This window comes from Equus quagga, chromosome 10 (assembly GCF_021613505.1).
Source record: "Equus quagga isolate Etosha38 chromosome 10, UCLA_HA_Equagga_1.0, whole genome shotgun sequence".
In the NCBI taxonomy this organism is placed as follows: domain Eukaryota; kingdom Metazoa; phylum Chordata; class Mammalia; order Perissodactyla; family Equidae; genus Equus; species Equus quagga.
The window spans coordinates 83,297,988-83,315,179 of record NC_060276.1 but is presented as its reverse complement, the minus strand read 5'-3'; the positions used below and the strand labels follow the sequence as shown (position 1 = coordinate 83,315,179).

The 17,192-nt window shown below is 52.7% G+C and overlaps 1 protein-coding gene across 2 annotated transcripts; it reads right to left on the bottom strand.

Annotated features, from left to right (window-relative positions):
• Positions 1 to 1,144: 1,144 nt before the first annotated feature.
• TFE3 (transcription factor binding to IGHM enhancer 3) lies at positions 1,145 to 13,028 on the bottom strand. Of its 2 annotated transcripts, none has more exons than XM_046673586.1 (10): positions 12,715 to 12,742; positions 10,257 to 10,370; positions 8,900 to 9,138; positions 8,004 to 8,249; positions 7,818 to 7,922; positions 6,240 to 6,357; positions 5,828 to 5,884; positions 5,593 to 5,668; positions 4,285 to 4,432; positions 1,145 to 3,824 (listed from the first exon to the last, which is right to left on the bottom strand). In XM_046673586.1, the coding sequence occupies exons 3-10, from the start codon at positions 9,116 to 9,118 to the stop codon at positions 3,381 to 3,383; spliced, it is 1,413 nt and encodes a 470-aa protein (XP_046529542.1). In that variant the 5' UTR covers positions 9,119 to 9,138; positions 10,257 to 10,370; positions 12,715 to 12,742; the 3' UTR covers positions 1,145 to 3,380. The 2 variants fall into 2 exon arrangements, with proteins under 2 accessions (XP_046529542.1, XP_046529540.1); XM_046673584.1 differs by having other exon boundaries at positions 1,146 to 3,824; positions 8,900 to 9,203; positions 12,715 to 13,028.
• Positions 13,029 to 17,192: the final 4,164 nt, after the last annotated feature.

The following is a 17,192-nucleotide window of genomic DNA, read 5'->3' as shown; positions in this document are numbered from 1 at the left end:
TCAGGTTGGCTCCTGCATTCTTATGACACGTTCCCATCTTTTTTCTTTTTTTTAGGTACTTCCTTACTTTCTGGCACAACACAATGCTCCAGGCTCATCTTGTGTTTCCCTACCCCGGCCTTAAAATCAGCCATTTCTCCAAGGAGCCCTGCTTCCTTTCACTGAAGAATGGCATTTAGAAACCAAGATCTGGGAACTAGATGTGGTCATTGCTTCTAGAATAGCACAATGTCTGGGCCTTCTCAGGGGACAGATTGAGAAGCTGTTAGAGGAGACCAAGAAGGTATGACAGCTAAACCCAACAAGCTATCTGGGGTAGGGAGCTTCTCAGATGGCCTTCCAGCCGTCCTTGTCTACTGATATTCATGGTCTTGTGTAATTCTCTCCCTTGAGTAATGATTCTAACCAACAGAATGCCTCAACATTGAGGGGCTGTAACTTCCGTGATTGGACTACAAGAAATTGTGACTTCTGTTTTGCCAGCAGACTCTCTCTTCTGGCTTTGATGAAGCAAACTACCATGCTGTGAGCTGCCTCATGAAAGGAAAGGGACACATGGCAAGGACTGAGGGCACCTCTGGCTGACAGCCAGCAAGGAACTGAGGCCCTCAGTTCAACAGGCTGCAGAGAACTGTATTTTGCCCAAAACCACTTGAGTGTGGAGCAGATTCTTCCCCAGTCCTGCCTTCAGATGAGTCCTCAATCCCACTCGACACCTTCCCTAATCGCACCCTCAGGAGAGCCACTGGGGCAGAGGACCAGCTAAGCCAGCCTGGATTCCTGACCCACAAAAAGTGGGAGATAATGAAAGCATGTATTTTCACACACTAAGATTGTGGTAATTTGTCACACAGAAAGAGGTAACAAATACAGTACCCTTATTTGAATTCTAGAACAAGAGAAAGGCAGTTGTGGAAAAAGCAGTGAAGTCCAAACTAAGTCTGCAGCTGAGTTCCTAGTACTGTGCCAATGTCATTTTGTTAGTATTGATAAATGTGCCATGGTTATGTAAGATGTTAACATTAGGGGGAGCTGGGTGATGGGTGTGGGAATTTGCTCAAGTCTTTGTGACTCTTCGGTAAATCTAAAATTCTTTCACACTACAAACTTTAAAAAACAACACTCCTGGGTATTACATGTTATGTTTATAAAATAAAGATGAGAATATAGAAAATTTGAGGAGAAAAAAAATAAAGAAATCAAGGAGCCATCAATTTGGTGGCAGACTCAGCAACCAGGCGTCAGGGGTCACAGTGTGGTAGGCTAGAATGGAGTAGCAAGTGTAGTGGTCACAGTCTGCTGGGGGAAACCCAGGAGCAGGCCTGAAGCCTGGCCTGGCCCAGGAGCCAGTCTGGCTGAGGAATCCCAGGCCTAATATTTTTCCCCAGCCTTCAACAAAGAAGACACTTGTGTCTGTTTCCCTCCTTTTAAACTCTCCCCAACAGTCAACATCTGTTCCAAAATCGAGTTGCCTGCCTGTTCCTCTGCCTTCATGGTGTTTGTCTTTGCGCTTTCCACCGTCTGGAGTACCTCTACTGTCTGCTGGGAGACATCTGCATACACTTCCAGACGCCAACTTGCAAGAAAATCTTCTTTGCCTCCTCTGCCCTCAGTGACATTTTTCAAACTGGAGCCCTCACTCAGCTAACTTTACCGTTCAGCTCTTCATCTTTACTAGCTGCACATCTCAGACAGTTACTTAAATTCTATTCCTCGGCTTCTTCAAAGAGGAAATGGGAATGGGGCCGCGTACTTTCTTGATGAACATCCCTCAGCCTCGATGAGGTGGAGCGCTCGCAGCAGTCAGGAGGCACCGGCGGGCAGCTGAGAACGGATGGGTTTCGTGTGCAGGTTGTTTTCCTCCGGCCTCTCTCATTCTTTTATCGATCCCTCTGCAATCTGTTTCTTCCGAGAACCTTTCTTCCTCCCAGCCTGCGTGGAGGTTTGCTGCACAGTCAAAGCAAGGACAGGAGACTCTTTGCCAAAGTTAAAAGCGCATCAAACACGCCTAGCATTTATTATTTTAATCACAAACCTACAGACCTCTCAGTACACCCTCCTTGGGGCTTGACCCCAACAATCCAAAGCTGATGACCTTGAGTCTATGTGGTAGGAGGGGTGGGGATGGGTGGGGAACGCCTCTTGATAACTCTGAAGTGGGGAGGATTCCTCCAAATGGAGAACTGGGTGGAGGCTGGAGGTCGGGGGTGACTTAGCTTCTGAGTAGGGCGTCAGTAAAAAATCAGATAAACAAAAGAGGGGGTACATATGCTTTTGCAACCCTCCCTCCAAGCCTCTGCCTTGGTGGGACAGGCTTCCACTTTTTCTTGTGCTGAGGAAGTCCCCAGAAAGGCCCTTTCCTTCATCCTGTTCCTCTACACGTTGAAGAAGAGTACTGGGGTGCTGGTTCTGGGAACCCGGACTCAGTACCCCCTAATCCCCATCACCTCCCCAAACTGCCCTTCAGGCAAGGAGGCAAGACTCTGCCCAAGCGCGGGTCTAACTCCTGATCCAGGTCTGGAATGTCAATCCACAAGATTTCAAGATCTGCCCCCTTCTCCAAGGGCAAGGTCGGCTCAGAGTCCTCCTAGGTTAAGTCCCGTTGGTCCCAGGTGAAGGCAGGGGAGCTTAAGTACCACTCTTCCCTGCAGTGTGGAATGCTCAGGTGGGATGGGATGTTGCTAAGGGACAAGGGCTGGTATCTCCACTCGGTGGCCTGATCTTACTGACTCCTCCACACCTAAAACACCTGCGCTGGGCTGTTCCTATTGGGAAGGGGCAGGGCCTGGCTCCTCCACTGCCAGAGGGCCAGGACTAAGTTCCCAGGTGAAGGGGCCGGCTCTCATCCTCACTTCTGTTCCTGCCTGGGCAGGGTAGGGCTCATGGGGAAGAGGCGGGGCTTAAACCTCGAGGGTGGGACCTCCATTATTTTGACTCCTCTTCCTCGCCAGGATGGACTAGACTGGTGGTTTCCAGAGAGGGGCTGGAGCAGTATCCTGACACCTCCTAATCCCAAGAGACCTGGCTAGGACAGTCCCTAGAGGACAGGGGCCGACCTCATCCTGTCTCCTTCCTTCACCTGGGCAAGGGTGGGTCCCACGGGGCAGGGGCGAGGCTGTGATCTCTATGGGACAGGCCCTGATGTCACTGCCTTCTCCATGTCTGAAGTACCTGCACTGGCAGGTCCTGTGGGAAAGGGGCAGGGCCTCATCTGACTCCTCCTCCTTGCCTGGTTACAGGGGTGGGGCCTTATCACATCTCTTCCCCCAGAACACCTGGGCAGGGCAGTCTCATGGGAGGGTAGGGGAAAAGGCGGGGCCTCATCCTGACTTGTCCTCCTTTCCTGGGTGGGGAAGTCCCAGGGGAGGGGTGAGGCCTGATCAGGACTCCTCCTCCATGCTGAAGCTACTGCGGCGACTGCTGGCCTTGGAGACAGCGGGGGATACCGAAGAGAGCAGGGGATCAGAGGCAGCCCGCAGTGGGGACAGGGCACCCCCCGACAGTCCTCCCACCACCCCTTCCTCCTCCTCCATCAGAATGTCCTCCAGCCCCAGGTGGAAGGGGTCCCCCAGATCCCCCAGGTGGTCGCTGGGAAAGTGCAGGTCCAGAAGGGCATCCGAGGGGGGCGCTGGGGGCTGCTGATGGGGAGCACCCTGGGCAGGTCCCCCCCCTGCATGAAACGTTGCTGTGCCTGGCCTGCCCTCCTCCTCAACATCCAGCTGCTCTGGCTTGAGGCTGTCAGAGGCTGAAGTTGTGGCCAGGGAGAGCAGCCCTGGGGTGGGAGGTACCGGCAGACCATGGATCTGAGCCTGCAGTTCTAGCTCCTGCAAAACAGTCGGGGGGGGGGGGATAAGATGGGGTTCAGAGTCCCTCAGAGGCAGAGGAGTGTAACAGTTAAAAGGGCAGGCTGCCTGGGTTCGAATTCAGTCTCTGCCACTCACTAGTTTGCAGAACTTTAGGCAAGTTGCTTAATGTCTATGAGCCTCAGAGTCCCAATCTGTAAAATGGGTATACTAATGGTCCCATAGGGTTGTTGTGAGGATTAATTTAGTAAATGGAGATAAGGCTCCTGTCAGTGCATGGCACAAGATCAACGCCATGCACACTAGCTAACGTTATTATTCTTGTTATTGTTATGCTTGCTACTTATCGTCATCATCATGTGAGTCGGGAAGCCTGGCAATCCCCCAAGTATGCCAGGAAGGGAAATCCTGGCCTGTTCTTCCTCTGCCTCTGCCTGCAGGAAGCCCCCCTCACCCCTGCCCCTGCCTCCTCCTTCCAGACCTGAATTCGGAGCTGCAGGCTGCGGTTGGCTTGCTCCAGGGATCGCTGCCGGCTCTCCAGGTCTTTGGAGCGCTGTTGCTCCTTCTGCAACTTGCGGATGTAATCCACAGAGGCTTTGAGGATGGTGCCCTTGTTCCAGCGCATCTCCCTGTGGGGCCCGAGGGGGAGGACAGAAGGGAGCACTGCACATGGAGTCTCAGGAGCTGAGCAGAGGATTGCACCAGGTAGACGGAGCACCCACCCCCTGCCGCAAAGTTGAGGTGGGGGTACATCAGGGGCATGGAATGCTCAAATGAAACCCCCTGCCTGGAACCTTCCAGCGATGCCTCATCACACCCTGAACCCAGGAAGCCCTCTCTGACCCAATCCCTTACTGCTCCTCTCACCCATGTCCCTCTGATTCACCCCACGACAGCCACACTGGCTTCTCCATGCTCCAAGAACATGGAGAACCATTCCCACCTCAAGGCCTCTGGCCCAGCTGTGCTCTCCACCTTGAATACTCTTCCCCCAGACACCCAGATGGCTCCTGCCTCACCTCCTTAGGCTCTTTCTTCAAATGCTTCCTTGTCAGTGGAGCCTGCCCTGTCCCCACCCTCCTCACCCCAAACTGCAACTCTCCTCAGCATTCTGCCATCTTCCTTCCATTCTTTAGTCTTCTCCACAATATTCATCATAATCGTCTGGATTTTACTTGTTTATCCTGTTTGCTGTCTGTCTGCCTCCACTAGAACATCAGTTCCACGAGCTTGGGGATTTTTGTTTTGTTCCCTCTGGTATCCTCAGGCCTAGCACGGTACCTGGCACAAAGCTGAAGCTCAAGACATTTCTTTTTTTTTTTTTCCCTGCTTTATCTCTCCAAACCCCCCCGTACACAGTTGTATATCTTAGTTGCAGGTCCTTCTAGTTGTGGGATGTGGGACACCGCCTCAACGTGGCCTGACGAGTGGTGCCATGTCTGTGCCCAGGATCCGAACCCTGGGCTGCCACAGCGGAGCGCGCAAACTTAACCACTCGGCCACGGAGCCGGCCCTCAAGACATTTCTTGAGTAAATAAAGCAAGTGCTAAACGAACACAGAATGAAGCGCCTGTGTCCTACAGGGACCAGACAAGGCACGGGGACCATAACATCATGCACCTAAAATCTTAGGTGAGGATGTGGTGAGGGGCCGCAACCCTGCTCAGGGTGAGGAAAGGTGGGTGGGAAAGGGTCAGAGGAGCAGAACTGCCAGGTGGTTCCCATTCAGGAATGACTTTAGGGGAACAGGACCCCCCCCCCACCTTCTGGGCTCCCAGCTCAGACTCACGGGTCACTGGACTTGGGGATGAGGGTGCCCAGCTCCTTGATCCTGTCGTTAATGTTGAATCGCCTGCGACGCTCAACTTTGGAGGTGGAGGAGAGAAAGAAAGAGTGGCAGAGTCATCAATGGGCCGAAGAGGGAAGAGGAGAAACGGGAGTTGGGAGGTTGTTGCAGGGAGAGGCCCCCCCCAAGGAAGGCAGGGGCGCATGACATGTTGGCAAGGGCACGCGCTGCCACTCACTGAGGTTGTGATTGTCTTTCTTCTGTCGCTCCTTCAAAAGGGCCTTGGCCTCTGTCTCTGGAAGAGAGGAGAGGTGCTCAGGGCCTTTGGGCACGGGAAAGACGGAGGGCAGCGTGTGCAGTGGCTGAGGCAGGCTTTGGCGGGTGCAGGCAGAGGAAGTGACTTTTTAAAAATGCGCCACTCTTTACTATTTTTTAGGAAGCCATGGTGACAGGCCATTTGTTAAATTCCAGATGAGAGGAAGAGGGGTAGAAGCAGGACCATGGCCATATGGAAAAAAGAGGGCAAATACCCCCCATTTCTGTCTGCTTAAACCCCTTCCCCCAGAATCAGGCCCACCTCCAGACCTGGGAGATGTGGGCTCAGCCTGGGGTACAAGATGGATGCTCGGGGCCACGACCCCGGCCCTTACCAGAGATCTCCCGTTTGATGTTGGGCAGCTCAGCTGGGCAGGAGTTGCTGACGGTGATGGCTGGTGTGGCCACACCCTGACTACTGTACACATCAAGCAGATTCCCTGACACAGGCAGCTGGGGGCAGGGAGGGCAGAGAAACGACGGTTGGAAACAGACCCCACACTTGGCTCCTTCTCAGAACCAGGCTCCCAACCCTCCACACACTCCAAAGATGGACCCCTAATGCAAGGATTGGCTGACACAGCACGGGAACCCTTGCTTCTCCCTCAAGGGAATTCGACATGGCAACTCAACAGGGAGGACAAGGTCGAGTGGACCTAGACTGCTTTGCCAGGGAACTAGAGCCTGCCTGGCCTGTTCATCGCGCCCCTGCAGCTCCTAAATCCCTCAGTGACCTCTGAGGCCCCTCTCCCACACCTGGGGGCTGGCTCTGAAAAGAGATGCTGGCAAGTCACCCTTCTCGGTCTTTGTCCACTCCAATGCAATATTTCAGGCCGTTAGCACCTCCTAGCACAACATTCCAATTTAGCATTCTTAGAATACTCCAACCCAATCTTCTCAGACCTTAGGAAACTGTCATAGCAACATTTCATCCAAAATCTGGCCTTCTGGAGAGTTCCAGCCCAATCTCCAGTCTTTTGCTGTGATCGCGTCGCACCACCTTACATACAAGGTCTCCAGCTGCCATGTACCAAGGCCCTGACTTAAGTATCTTCCCGCACATTCTGATCTCTCAGAATTTCTTGTCCAACTACTCAACTCGCACTGCTTTTATGTCAGCCTTGATTTTTTTCTCTCCTTCACACTCTGCTGGATATACTCTAACATATCAACACACTAATCCATAAGGAACCAGTCTCACCTCTTGATGAATTTTCATCTCCTGAAACCCCTGCCAGTCTGCTGGATCCATCTAATATAAGGCCCCAATCTCTAGCTGTGTCCAAATCTACCTGGTACCATTTCTATACATGCTTCTATCCTCTCGATATGTTGGAACGGGGCAAAGCTACAGCCACTTGGTATGTCCCAAAGCAAGTTAGGGGACTCTTGGAAGGTTCCAGAACCAGAATGTTACAATTTACTGGTACATCCTTTGCTCTAGAAAGTTTTATCCACTCTCTACAAGGACCTAGCCTCTTGGCACCGTTTACTGCAGGAGTCTGGTACATTCCATTTGCTTCCAAGTCCAACCACACCACGTTTTGAGACTTTTGGTATGTTCTCATCACTGCATGGTCGGGGTTTGTCCCAATGACCTGAATCTCTCAGTACATTCAAAATGCTGTAAGAGTCCTACCTCTTGGCCCCTCCCACAGTGAGGCTCGAACACCTCGGTATGCCCTAATATCTCCACGAAGTCCCCGCCCTATAGATATCAAAAGCTACAAGGTCCACCTCCCCATGCGGTTCAACACCAGCGCTGGTATGCCCCATTCTCATCATACAGCCCCCCTTCCATCTTACTACAATCCAGGGCGAGGGTCTCTTACACACACAGCCAGCATGGCTGTAGTCTCAGTGATAGAGGGAGGCGCTCATTTTCAGCGCCCCCTCCCATCTCAGGGCCTCACCGTGCTGGGGAGCTGCAGCCCAGCGGTGCCTCCGGGCAGATAGCTGAGCATCTCATCGTTGTAACTGGACTCCAGGCTGATGATCTCATCAATGACATCATCAATCTGGAGGAAGAGGTAAATATGGAAGAGGGTCAGAAGAAGTTGGAGGCGGGGAGCAGGGGAGGGTTGTCTGCAGCCACTTACCTCCTTTTCTGAGCTGGACCCGATGGTGAGCAGTGCCATGGGGCTGTTGGGAGCACTGCCTGTGGGGCCAGCAGTGTGGGCAGCCTCGGGGGCAGGGAGCGGCTGGGCACTGGCAGCCCCCGGCGGTGGGGTGAGGGCCTGGGAAGCCAGCTTGGGCCCAAGGGTGGTGGACAGGTACTGCTTCACTTGCTGCCGGCGCGCCTGCTGCAGGTGGTAGCGCGTTGGGTTCTCCAGATGGGTTTGCACCTGTGGGATAAGGGGGAGGAGGGCGGGTGGGGACAAGGTAGAACAGGGCTCAGAGGAGTGACTGAGCCTCAGGCTGACCCTCAGAAGTCATCTGTTCCTAGGCTTAGGCCGGCAAACTGGGCCCAGAATCTGAGAACCCCTCCCAAATTACTGGTAAGTCTCCCCCAGGACCCAAACTCCCTTTCTCGGAAATCCCTCACAGCCCCCAAGATCCACCTAGGGCTGGCAGAACCCCTTACAGTTTCTGGAGCACCCTGTTACAGTCCCCCAGACTCTCCTCTAGTCTCTGCGGCCACCTAACAGACCTGGGAACTACACACGGCTTCCCAAGACACCCCAATGGCCAGAAGACTCCTGCTGCACCACACATACCTGAAGCTCGGCCTCCGAAGCCGCTTCCCAGACCCCAGGGCCTGCTCGGGGCCCTCACGACCCTCCATGGTCCGCCAAGACAACCTATAGCCCCCGAGAACCCCTCACAACTCCACAAGAACCCCTTGGAAACCCTCAACACAACGGGACACTAGCACAGTCTATTTGAACAGCACTGAGGACTTTCCTTACAGCCCCTAGCACCTCACCCAAAAGCCACCAGGACCACTCCTCAGTCACCAGGAGGCCCCTCCCAGGGCCTCTGGCTGTGACCTTACCTTGAGCACCTCCCTGGGCACCTGAGCAGGGGGAGGGCGGCCCAATGCGTGGCCCCCAGCAGAGACGCCGACCACAGAGATGGCAGGAGAGGCAGGTGCAGGACTGGGGAAGGAAGAGGCTGCAGCCTGTTCCCGGCGCTCACGCCTCTCCTGCTCCTGGGCCTGGGCCCGCATTAGCTGCTGCCGCAGCAAGACCCGCGAGGAGGAAGAGGACGACATGGCAGGGGTCCTGGAGCCCCCTGCAGAAGATGATGCAGAGAGTGTAGCTGGGGTGGCTGGTGTGGCCTGCAGTGATATTGGGAGGCTGTGGAATGGGAAATATGGGGCCACAGGTAAGCTAAAAGTCTCATGCCGAGCCTAAGGAGTCAGAGCGTGATGGAGTCATCACAGGAGCCAGGCCTGTTCTCTGCCTTCAGAGGCTAGTGTGGAGGGGCAGACACAGGCACCAGGCCTGGTCAGTCTGATAGGGGAGACACTGGAACCAGACCGAGCCCCAGCTCTCAGGGGTCACGGTCTGGCAGGGAAGACACTGGAACCAGACCGAGCCCCAGCTCTCAGGGGTCACGGTCTGGGGGGGCGGAATTTTAGCCCTGAGTCCTGATGAAGAAGCCTGGATTTGGGCCTGTTCATATTTGAGTGGAGATGCCATTGCTTGGCTCTGGGAGAGGGGGTTTATCCTATTTAAAGGACAGTGAAAGGCAGCAGAAGATGCAGATACAGAGGGCTCTTAAGCTCAATTGGGGGCTGGAGATGCTCTCTGAGCTCCCGGGGTTAAACATCAAGTTATAAGGGCAACTGCACGCCCTTCTTCCTCCCTTGCCTGGGCCTCCAGTTCCAGGAGCTAGTCAGTCTTGAAAATCTCAGAGATTTCACAATCCTCTCTTCCTGCCCCTCTTCCAGGTCCCCTCCCCTCTCTTAGAGCCCAGGCCGATGACTCAGCACATTTAGACTTCCAAGCTTGGGGAAAGGAGACCAGCAGGGGTTCCTCAAAAGCTGGGGGTGGGTGAGTTTGTTGAGTGGGGCAGGGTTTGAGCAGGGGTTGTGGGTTGGCTCCGCCCACCTGGAGGCGGAGCTTGAGCAGATCACGCCCTATCGCTGGGCACTCAGGGCAACTTGCAATATCTGTGTATTAATAGGCATGCAGGTAGTGTTGGGGAGGTCACGTCCAAGGTACTGGAATCGTAGCCTGGCCACCTGCTTTCCTGTGTGACACGCTCTTTCTGGCCCCTAATTTTACTGTCTGGAAAATGCAAGGTGGCGAGAGAATGGGTTGGGCTGGCACTGCAGGCCTCTGTCCATCCAGAGGGGACGGAGGGGCCTGAGGAATTGGGAGCGGAATCAGACAGAGGAGACATACCTTGAGCGAAGTGATAGGGGTTGGCTTTTGAGCTCGTAGAAGCTGTCAGGATCAAGGATGTTTTCTAATTCAATGTCAGCAACAATCCCGGACTCCGGAAGCAAAGAGTTCAGGCTGAGAGTGGGGGGAGGTAGGGGTAGTAGTCAGTGAGTGGAGACCTCACGCCCCTCTGAGAGAGAGAGAGAGAGAGAGAGAGACAGAGAGAGAGAGAGAGAGACAGAGAGAGAGAGAGAGAGGGAGGGAGAGAGAGAGAGAGAGCGCGAGAGCGCGAGCGAGGGAGAGAAAGAGGCACTAGGAGGGAGGGGAACAGAGTGTATCCCTCACATTCAGCCACTGGGTACCCTCACCATGAATTCCCACATCTTCTCCCCCCTCCCCACTCTCTTTCGCTTTGTTATCCATAGTCCCTTAAGATTCAAGATAATGAGTGCCTGGATCCCAACTCCCCGCTCTAACAATCACGTGTAACAACCACCTGGGTTTGAGGAAAACAGAAACGAATTTAGGAATGACAATTCACTTTGCAGGGTTCCTGACTTTGCATTCAAGAGTTGTCCCAGCCCCCACACCCCCTACTGTCTTCCCGGCAGCTGAATGTGAGCCCACGTTTGTCCACACACAGAGCACGGTAGGGGCATCCCTCAGCTTAACAGTCCATTGTAACCCAAAGCGAACGCATCACAAAGAGAACTGGGGTCGATGATTCACCTTACAGAAGGATCCACCACTTTGCAAATGAGCCCCTCCCCCACTCCCCACCTAGAGTTCATGGGATGCCAACACATTCAAATACAAAATGGAAATATCAAAGGCGCCCCTCATTCCACCAATCTGGATTTACAAGGAGAATTTGGGTGGATGATCCGCTTTATACAGCATTCTTTTCTTGGCTGGAGGAGCCTGCCCAGCGTTCTCCTGTTTTTTTGGATAGATCAAAACACACACACGCCTCCAGTACCAACACCCACGGACACACAAAATACGAAGCCATGTACACCCCTCCCTTTCAACTATTCCCACTACCGTGATGATCTAGGTTGTCATAAAGTCACTGGGAGATGGTGAATGGATATATGGAAAGGCTTAGCCCTCTATGCGGGGTGCGAGACCCCGGTGTGTAGGGGACATTAACATGCACGCGGATGGATATGCATCCTGGAATTTACTCAAAGATTTAGAATCCTGAGAGACTGTGGGTGACTTCACTTGACAAGAATTCTCTCCCCTCCCCAAGGATCTGGCTTCCTTCCTTTCCTCACCCTCCGATGGAGCCCTAAAACCACCCAGGAAGTCGGGAAGAGGAAGCTTGGGGAGCCGCTGAGCTCAGCACAATCCCAGGCAGAAAGTAGGCAAAGCCCCCTCCCATGCTCACACCCCCATGGCACAGAAGTTGGCACAGATGGACACTGGGGTGGGCAGGGTGTGGACAGAGAGGGCTAGGGCTTCCAAGCCCGCTGATGGGAGTGAGGTTAAGAGGCCAGACAGGACCCACCCAGGCAGGGATGGTGCAATTGGTGCTCATTCCAGCTCTAGGGGCAGATTCGAGATTCTCTCCAGGCCTGAGAAACAGACTGGAGGGGGGAGATAGAAAGAACGTGTGTGTGTGTGGAAGGGGCGAGCAGGGTGGGCTGAGAGGCTAGGCAGGACAAGTGGCAGCAGAAACAAGACCCTCCTCTGGGTCCCCAAATAAGGTCCGAGACCTTTTTCTCTGAGCTAAGAGGGAGCATCACGTCCATGGCCTCTGTCTGCCTGTCTCCCATTCAAGCCCCTGTGGGGGTGTGGGAAGAGGGCTTTTCCACTCTCCCTGGGATCTGACCCAGCCGGGTGGGTGGGCAGGGGTGGAGGGATTATTCTGGTCAAGTCTTGATGAATGTTGCTTTTCTTGCTCACTCACACACACTCACAGGGCTGCTCCCACGCAGCATATCTGAGAAACCCCCAAATCCCTCCAGATCCGTGTTATCCCGAAACACAGCCTCCAGCAACCAGCCACTGCGAGTCACCAAGCTCCCAAGACAGCACCTCTGTCTCTCAAGACTCTGACACTAAGGGAAAAAGTCCCTTAAAATCAGTGCCTCACCTACAGAGTGCTCCCTCAAATTCATCCCCCTCACGCCTGACTCAAGGGTCCCAAATTCAGCCTCTAATCAGAGTCTCAGTCTCCCAAGTTCAGCTACCCTAGACCAGTTTCCGGACACAACAGAATCTGCTCCTCTAGATCCAGTCAAGGGCCCCCCAAATCTGAACCAGGCCTCCCTTAATGCACTTCCACGACTCCTTTAAGCCCCAGTCCAAGCAGGCCACCGCCAGCTTCCTTAGATGCCCCCCCCAAGACGGGCGCCCCGACGTCCTCCAAGCTAGGCCGAGGGCCTCCAATCCCAGTCCGGGGCCCCCGCTGCCCGGCGATCGGACCCCCAGGAATCCCAGTCAGCACTACCGGCCCCAGGCCGCTCCGCACCTGAGCAGCTGGGCCGAGTCGGCCGGCCTGCGCTCCTCCAACAGCACGAACACGGCTCGAGGGCCCTCTGCGCTGGCCTCTACGCCGTCCCGAGCTGGCTCGGCCGCATGAGACATGACGCCCGGCCCCGGGCGAGCCCTGCCAGGCCAGTCGGGCCTCGGCCCGGTCCCCCTAACAAAATAAGAGTCCCCCTCCCCCCGCTCGCCACCGCCTCCTCCGCTAAGCCATGGAGTGAGCTCTGCGCGGGCGGGCGGCGTCGGGGAGATGGGATGGGCCGTGAGTCATCCCCCGCCCTGAACGGACCAACACCCCCCCCCCCCCCTACCCTAACCCCGGACGACCGCCCTCCTCCCCCTCGTCCTCTTCCCCCTCCTCCCTGGGCTGGGGAAACTCCACAGGAAGTGACCGCATGGAGGATGGACGGCTCGCCGGGCCACGCCCCCTGAGTGAGGCGACCAATCGTTCAGGGGCGCGATTCAAGGACCCGCCCTAAGCCACGCCTCCGACGCGGAGGGAAAACTAGATTCGGCCAACCTTCGTTCGGAGAAGGGGGCACCTAGGCCACGCCCTCAGGGACAGAGGCAAATCAGCAAAAGGTAATTTGATTGAGCTCCGCCTCCTCTTCGCAAATTATCCCTCCTCAGGCTATTAAGCCGCTCCTTGGGTCCTCTGCGCCTGCGCACCGATGGCCAGTCGGCGCGCCGACGATCTCCAGGCCAGGCTTCTAGCTGCGCAACCGCGCCCCCTCCCGGCCAATATTCGTACTATCTGCTCCCTAGGCCGCGCTCCAATCTGGATCTAGCCGTACCTCCTTCTCAGCCAAAGCCATAGCTCTGAGGCCCTGGCGGCTCCATTCCCTGGAGGCGCGCCCCAGAAACCCCGCCCTTTCGGTACCCACAGTCCAGCTGCCCAGCTGGTCTTCCCGGGAGCGCTCCAGCTCCTCTATGTCATCTAGAGCAGTTGTTGCGCTAGGTCGTTGTGCTGCTTAATAAATACTTTACAGATAGATGAATGAGTGGAAGGATGGAAATTAGATCTGGTCCCTTCAGTGAATGGCCTCTGGAATCGTAAAGACCCGGGTTTGGATATGGGCAAAGCACTTCCCTTCTCTGAGCCTCAGCTTTCTTGGCCTGTCAAATGGGGGTCATAATACCTGTCTAACAGGGTTGTTACGAGAATTAGAGATAGTTTATGAAAAGTGATAGCAGGTCACTTGGCATAGAATAAGCTCTCCAAAAACTAATTGATTCACTCATTTGTGCACTGGTCCAACAAACATTTATTGAGCTCCTTTGTGTGCCAGATACATGCAAGCCAGCTTGCACACAGCAGAGGGTCCCACCCATACCTTCAGGTGCATGGTCAGCTCACAAAACACTGGACCTGCAGCCTTCCCTTCCTCCTTCCCAACATCCCGAGACCCTGCCCAGCATTTGGGCCTCCAGGAACTTCACTGTGCTCCCGTTTGCCCTGCACCTTCCTGTATTGGCACCCTTGTTTCCCAAGTTGGCTTCGGAAACACGCAAAGCCCCACAGGCTCACATACAGCCATTATCCACATAATAAAGATGACAATTCTTCCTCAAATCAATCTTTAAAAAATCAGTACATTACCAGTAAAAGTTCCGAAAAGGAACTTGTAGACCTGATGTTAAAATTCCTCTGGTGCCTTAAATATGTAAGGATATCTAATTTTATAAAAGAAGGAGAAAGAGGAGGGCATCGTCTTACCAGATTCAAAATATATTACAAAGCTCTAGTAATTAAAACATTGTGATCTGGGAGTAGGAATAGAAAACTAGATCAATGGTAAAGAGAAAAAGAATTTAAAAATTGACCTAGGGGGCCAGCCCCGTGGCCACTGGTTAAGTTCGTGCGCTCCGCTTCGGCGGCCCAGAGTTTCACCAGTTCGGATCCTGGGCACGGACATGGCACCACTCATCAGGCCATGCTGGGGCAGCATCCCACATGCCACAACTAGAAGGACCCACAACTAAAAATACACAACTATGTACCAGGAGGCTTTGGGGAGAAAAAGGAAAAATAAAAATCTTTAAAAAATTGACCTAGGTATTTGCAGGAATTAGTAAATGACAAAAATGATATTTCAAGTCACTGGAGGAGAGATGGACTGTTTACTACAATGGTTTGGGGAGAAATAACTATCTTTTGGGGGGAGGGATTAGATTCCTAATTTACACAATTCAGAAAAATTAATTCCAGATTGGTTAAAGACCGAAACATAAAAAAAAAATCTATAAAACATATCAGAACAAAATATTTTTGGAGAATATGTTTAAGACTTTGGCAAAAAAAAGGCCTTCTTAAACAAGATACAAAGAGCAAAAGATACAAAAAAAAGCAACGCCATGCAACATTTCCTGGTCCTTCTTGGCACTTTATATGCATTAGCTCATTTGGATCCTCACAACAGACTTCTGAGGCAGGTTCCATTTATTAGCCCAACCTATACACCAGGAGGTACAGCAAGGCTAGGCCACTTGCCCTAGGTTGCCCCCGTTTGTAAAGCCTGGGATTGGAACCCAGGCACTCTTACCACCATGCTCCAGCATCTCTCGGGTTTGACCACATCAAAATATAAAACTATAATCTGATGAGAGATGTTACAAACAAAGTTAAAGACTTGCGGAAGCCTGGGGAAACAAATTTACAGCATTGCACCCATTAATTAATTATCCTGTCACACACTCCATTCCTACAAACACCAGTTTCATACGCGCATCCCGAATATCTCCATGCCAATGCTTCCCCATCACATACCCTGCACAATATCCTCCATCCCTCTCAGTCTCTCTCTCTTAATCTGTTGCTCACAACTTCACAACTTTTTCAACAGTGCTCTCTCTCTCTCACAGCTGGGGTTTTATTACGAGGCAACCGCAGGGTGGGGTGAATGGGAGATATGGAGGGAGGAAGAGACAGGGCAGTTGGATGGTGAAGTTGGGGATGCTTTGGGGTAGATTGAATAGTGATTGAGGGTGGCTGAGGTTGAGGTCTTTTACAGGACAGTGTGCATGCAACTAAAGGCTCACACGCAGGTCTTCAGGAGGGATGGGGCTTCTAGAGGACAGATTAAAAGTGCAGGTGGGAGCAATTGGAGGGTAAAGTGGGAGTACAGGTGGGGGGTTGGAAGATGGTTTGGGGTGCAGTTGGAGTGACTATGGGAAGATAGTGAGTGTTTAGAGACAGAGTTTGGTCTTCTGTAAGATAATTTAAGGAGTAGAGCTATTAACCGTCACAAGATGGTGTGGTAGGCTAACTAATGGGTCCCCAAAAGATGTTTGTATCCTAATCCCTGGGACCTGTGGGTGTTACCTTATGTGGCAAAAATAAAAGAAGATCGAAGATGTAATTCAATTAAGGATTTTGAGCTGAGGAGATTAGCCTGGATTATCTGAATGGAACCTAATTGTAATCACAAGTGTCCTTACAAGAGGAAGACAGAGGCAGATTTGACAGACAGAAAAGGAGAAGGCAATGTGACCATGGAGGCAGAGATTGTAGTGATGTGGCTACAAGCCAAGGAAAGCTGCCAGCCACCAGAAGCTGGAAGAGGCAACAAGCAGATTCTCCTCTAGAGCCTCCAGGGAGAGTACCGCCCTGCTGGCACCTTGATTTTGGCTCAACGAAGCTGATTTTGGACTTCTGGCCCCCGGAACTGTGAAAGAATAGATTTCTTATATTTTAAGCCACCAAATTTGTGGTAATTAGTTACAGCAGCCACAGAAAACCAATACAGATTTTGGTACCTAGATGTGAGATGCTGCTGCGTCTTAGATGCTGCTTGGGCTGCCATAACAGAGTACCACAGACTGGATACATTAAAAGAGAGACATTTATTTCTCACAGTTCTGTAGGCTAGAAGTCCAAGATCAAGGTGCCGTCTGGGTTGGTTTCTGATGGGAGCTGTCTTCCTGACTTGCGGATGGCTGCTTCTTGCTGTGTCCTCACCTGGCCTTTCCTTTGTGCACATGTACTCCTGGTATCTCTTCCTCTTATAAGGACCCCAGTCCTATTGGATCAGGGCCCCACCCTTATGACCTCATTTAACCTTAGTTACCTCCTTAAAGACCCTATTTCCAAATACAGTCATATTGAGGGTAAGGGCTTCAACATAGAGATTTGGAGGGGGAGATACAATTCAGTTCATAACATATGGTAACAATACCTAAAAATGTTGAAGTGGCTTTGGAATTGGCTAGTGGGTAGAGGCTGGAAGAATTTTGAGGCACATGATAGAAAAAGCCTAGACTGCTTTGAACAGACTGTTGGTAGAAATATGAATGTTAAAAGCACTGCTGGTGAAGGCTCAGAAGGAAATGAGGAGCACAGTAGAAAAAACCTACATTGTCTTAGAGAATACATATGTCATCATAAACAGAATGTTTGTAGAAATATGAATATTAAAGATGCTGCTGGTGAGGGCTCAGAAGGAAATGAGGAACATGTCATTGGAA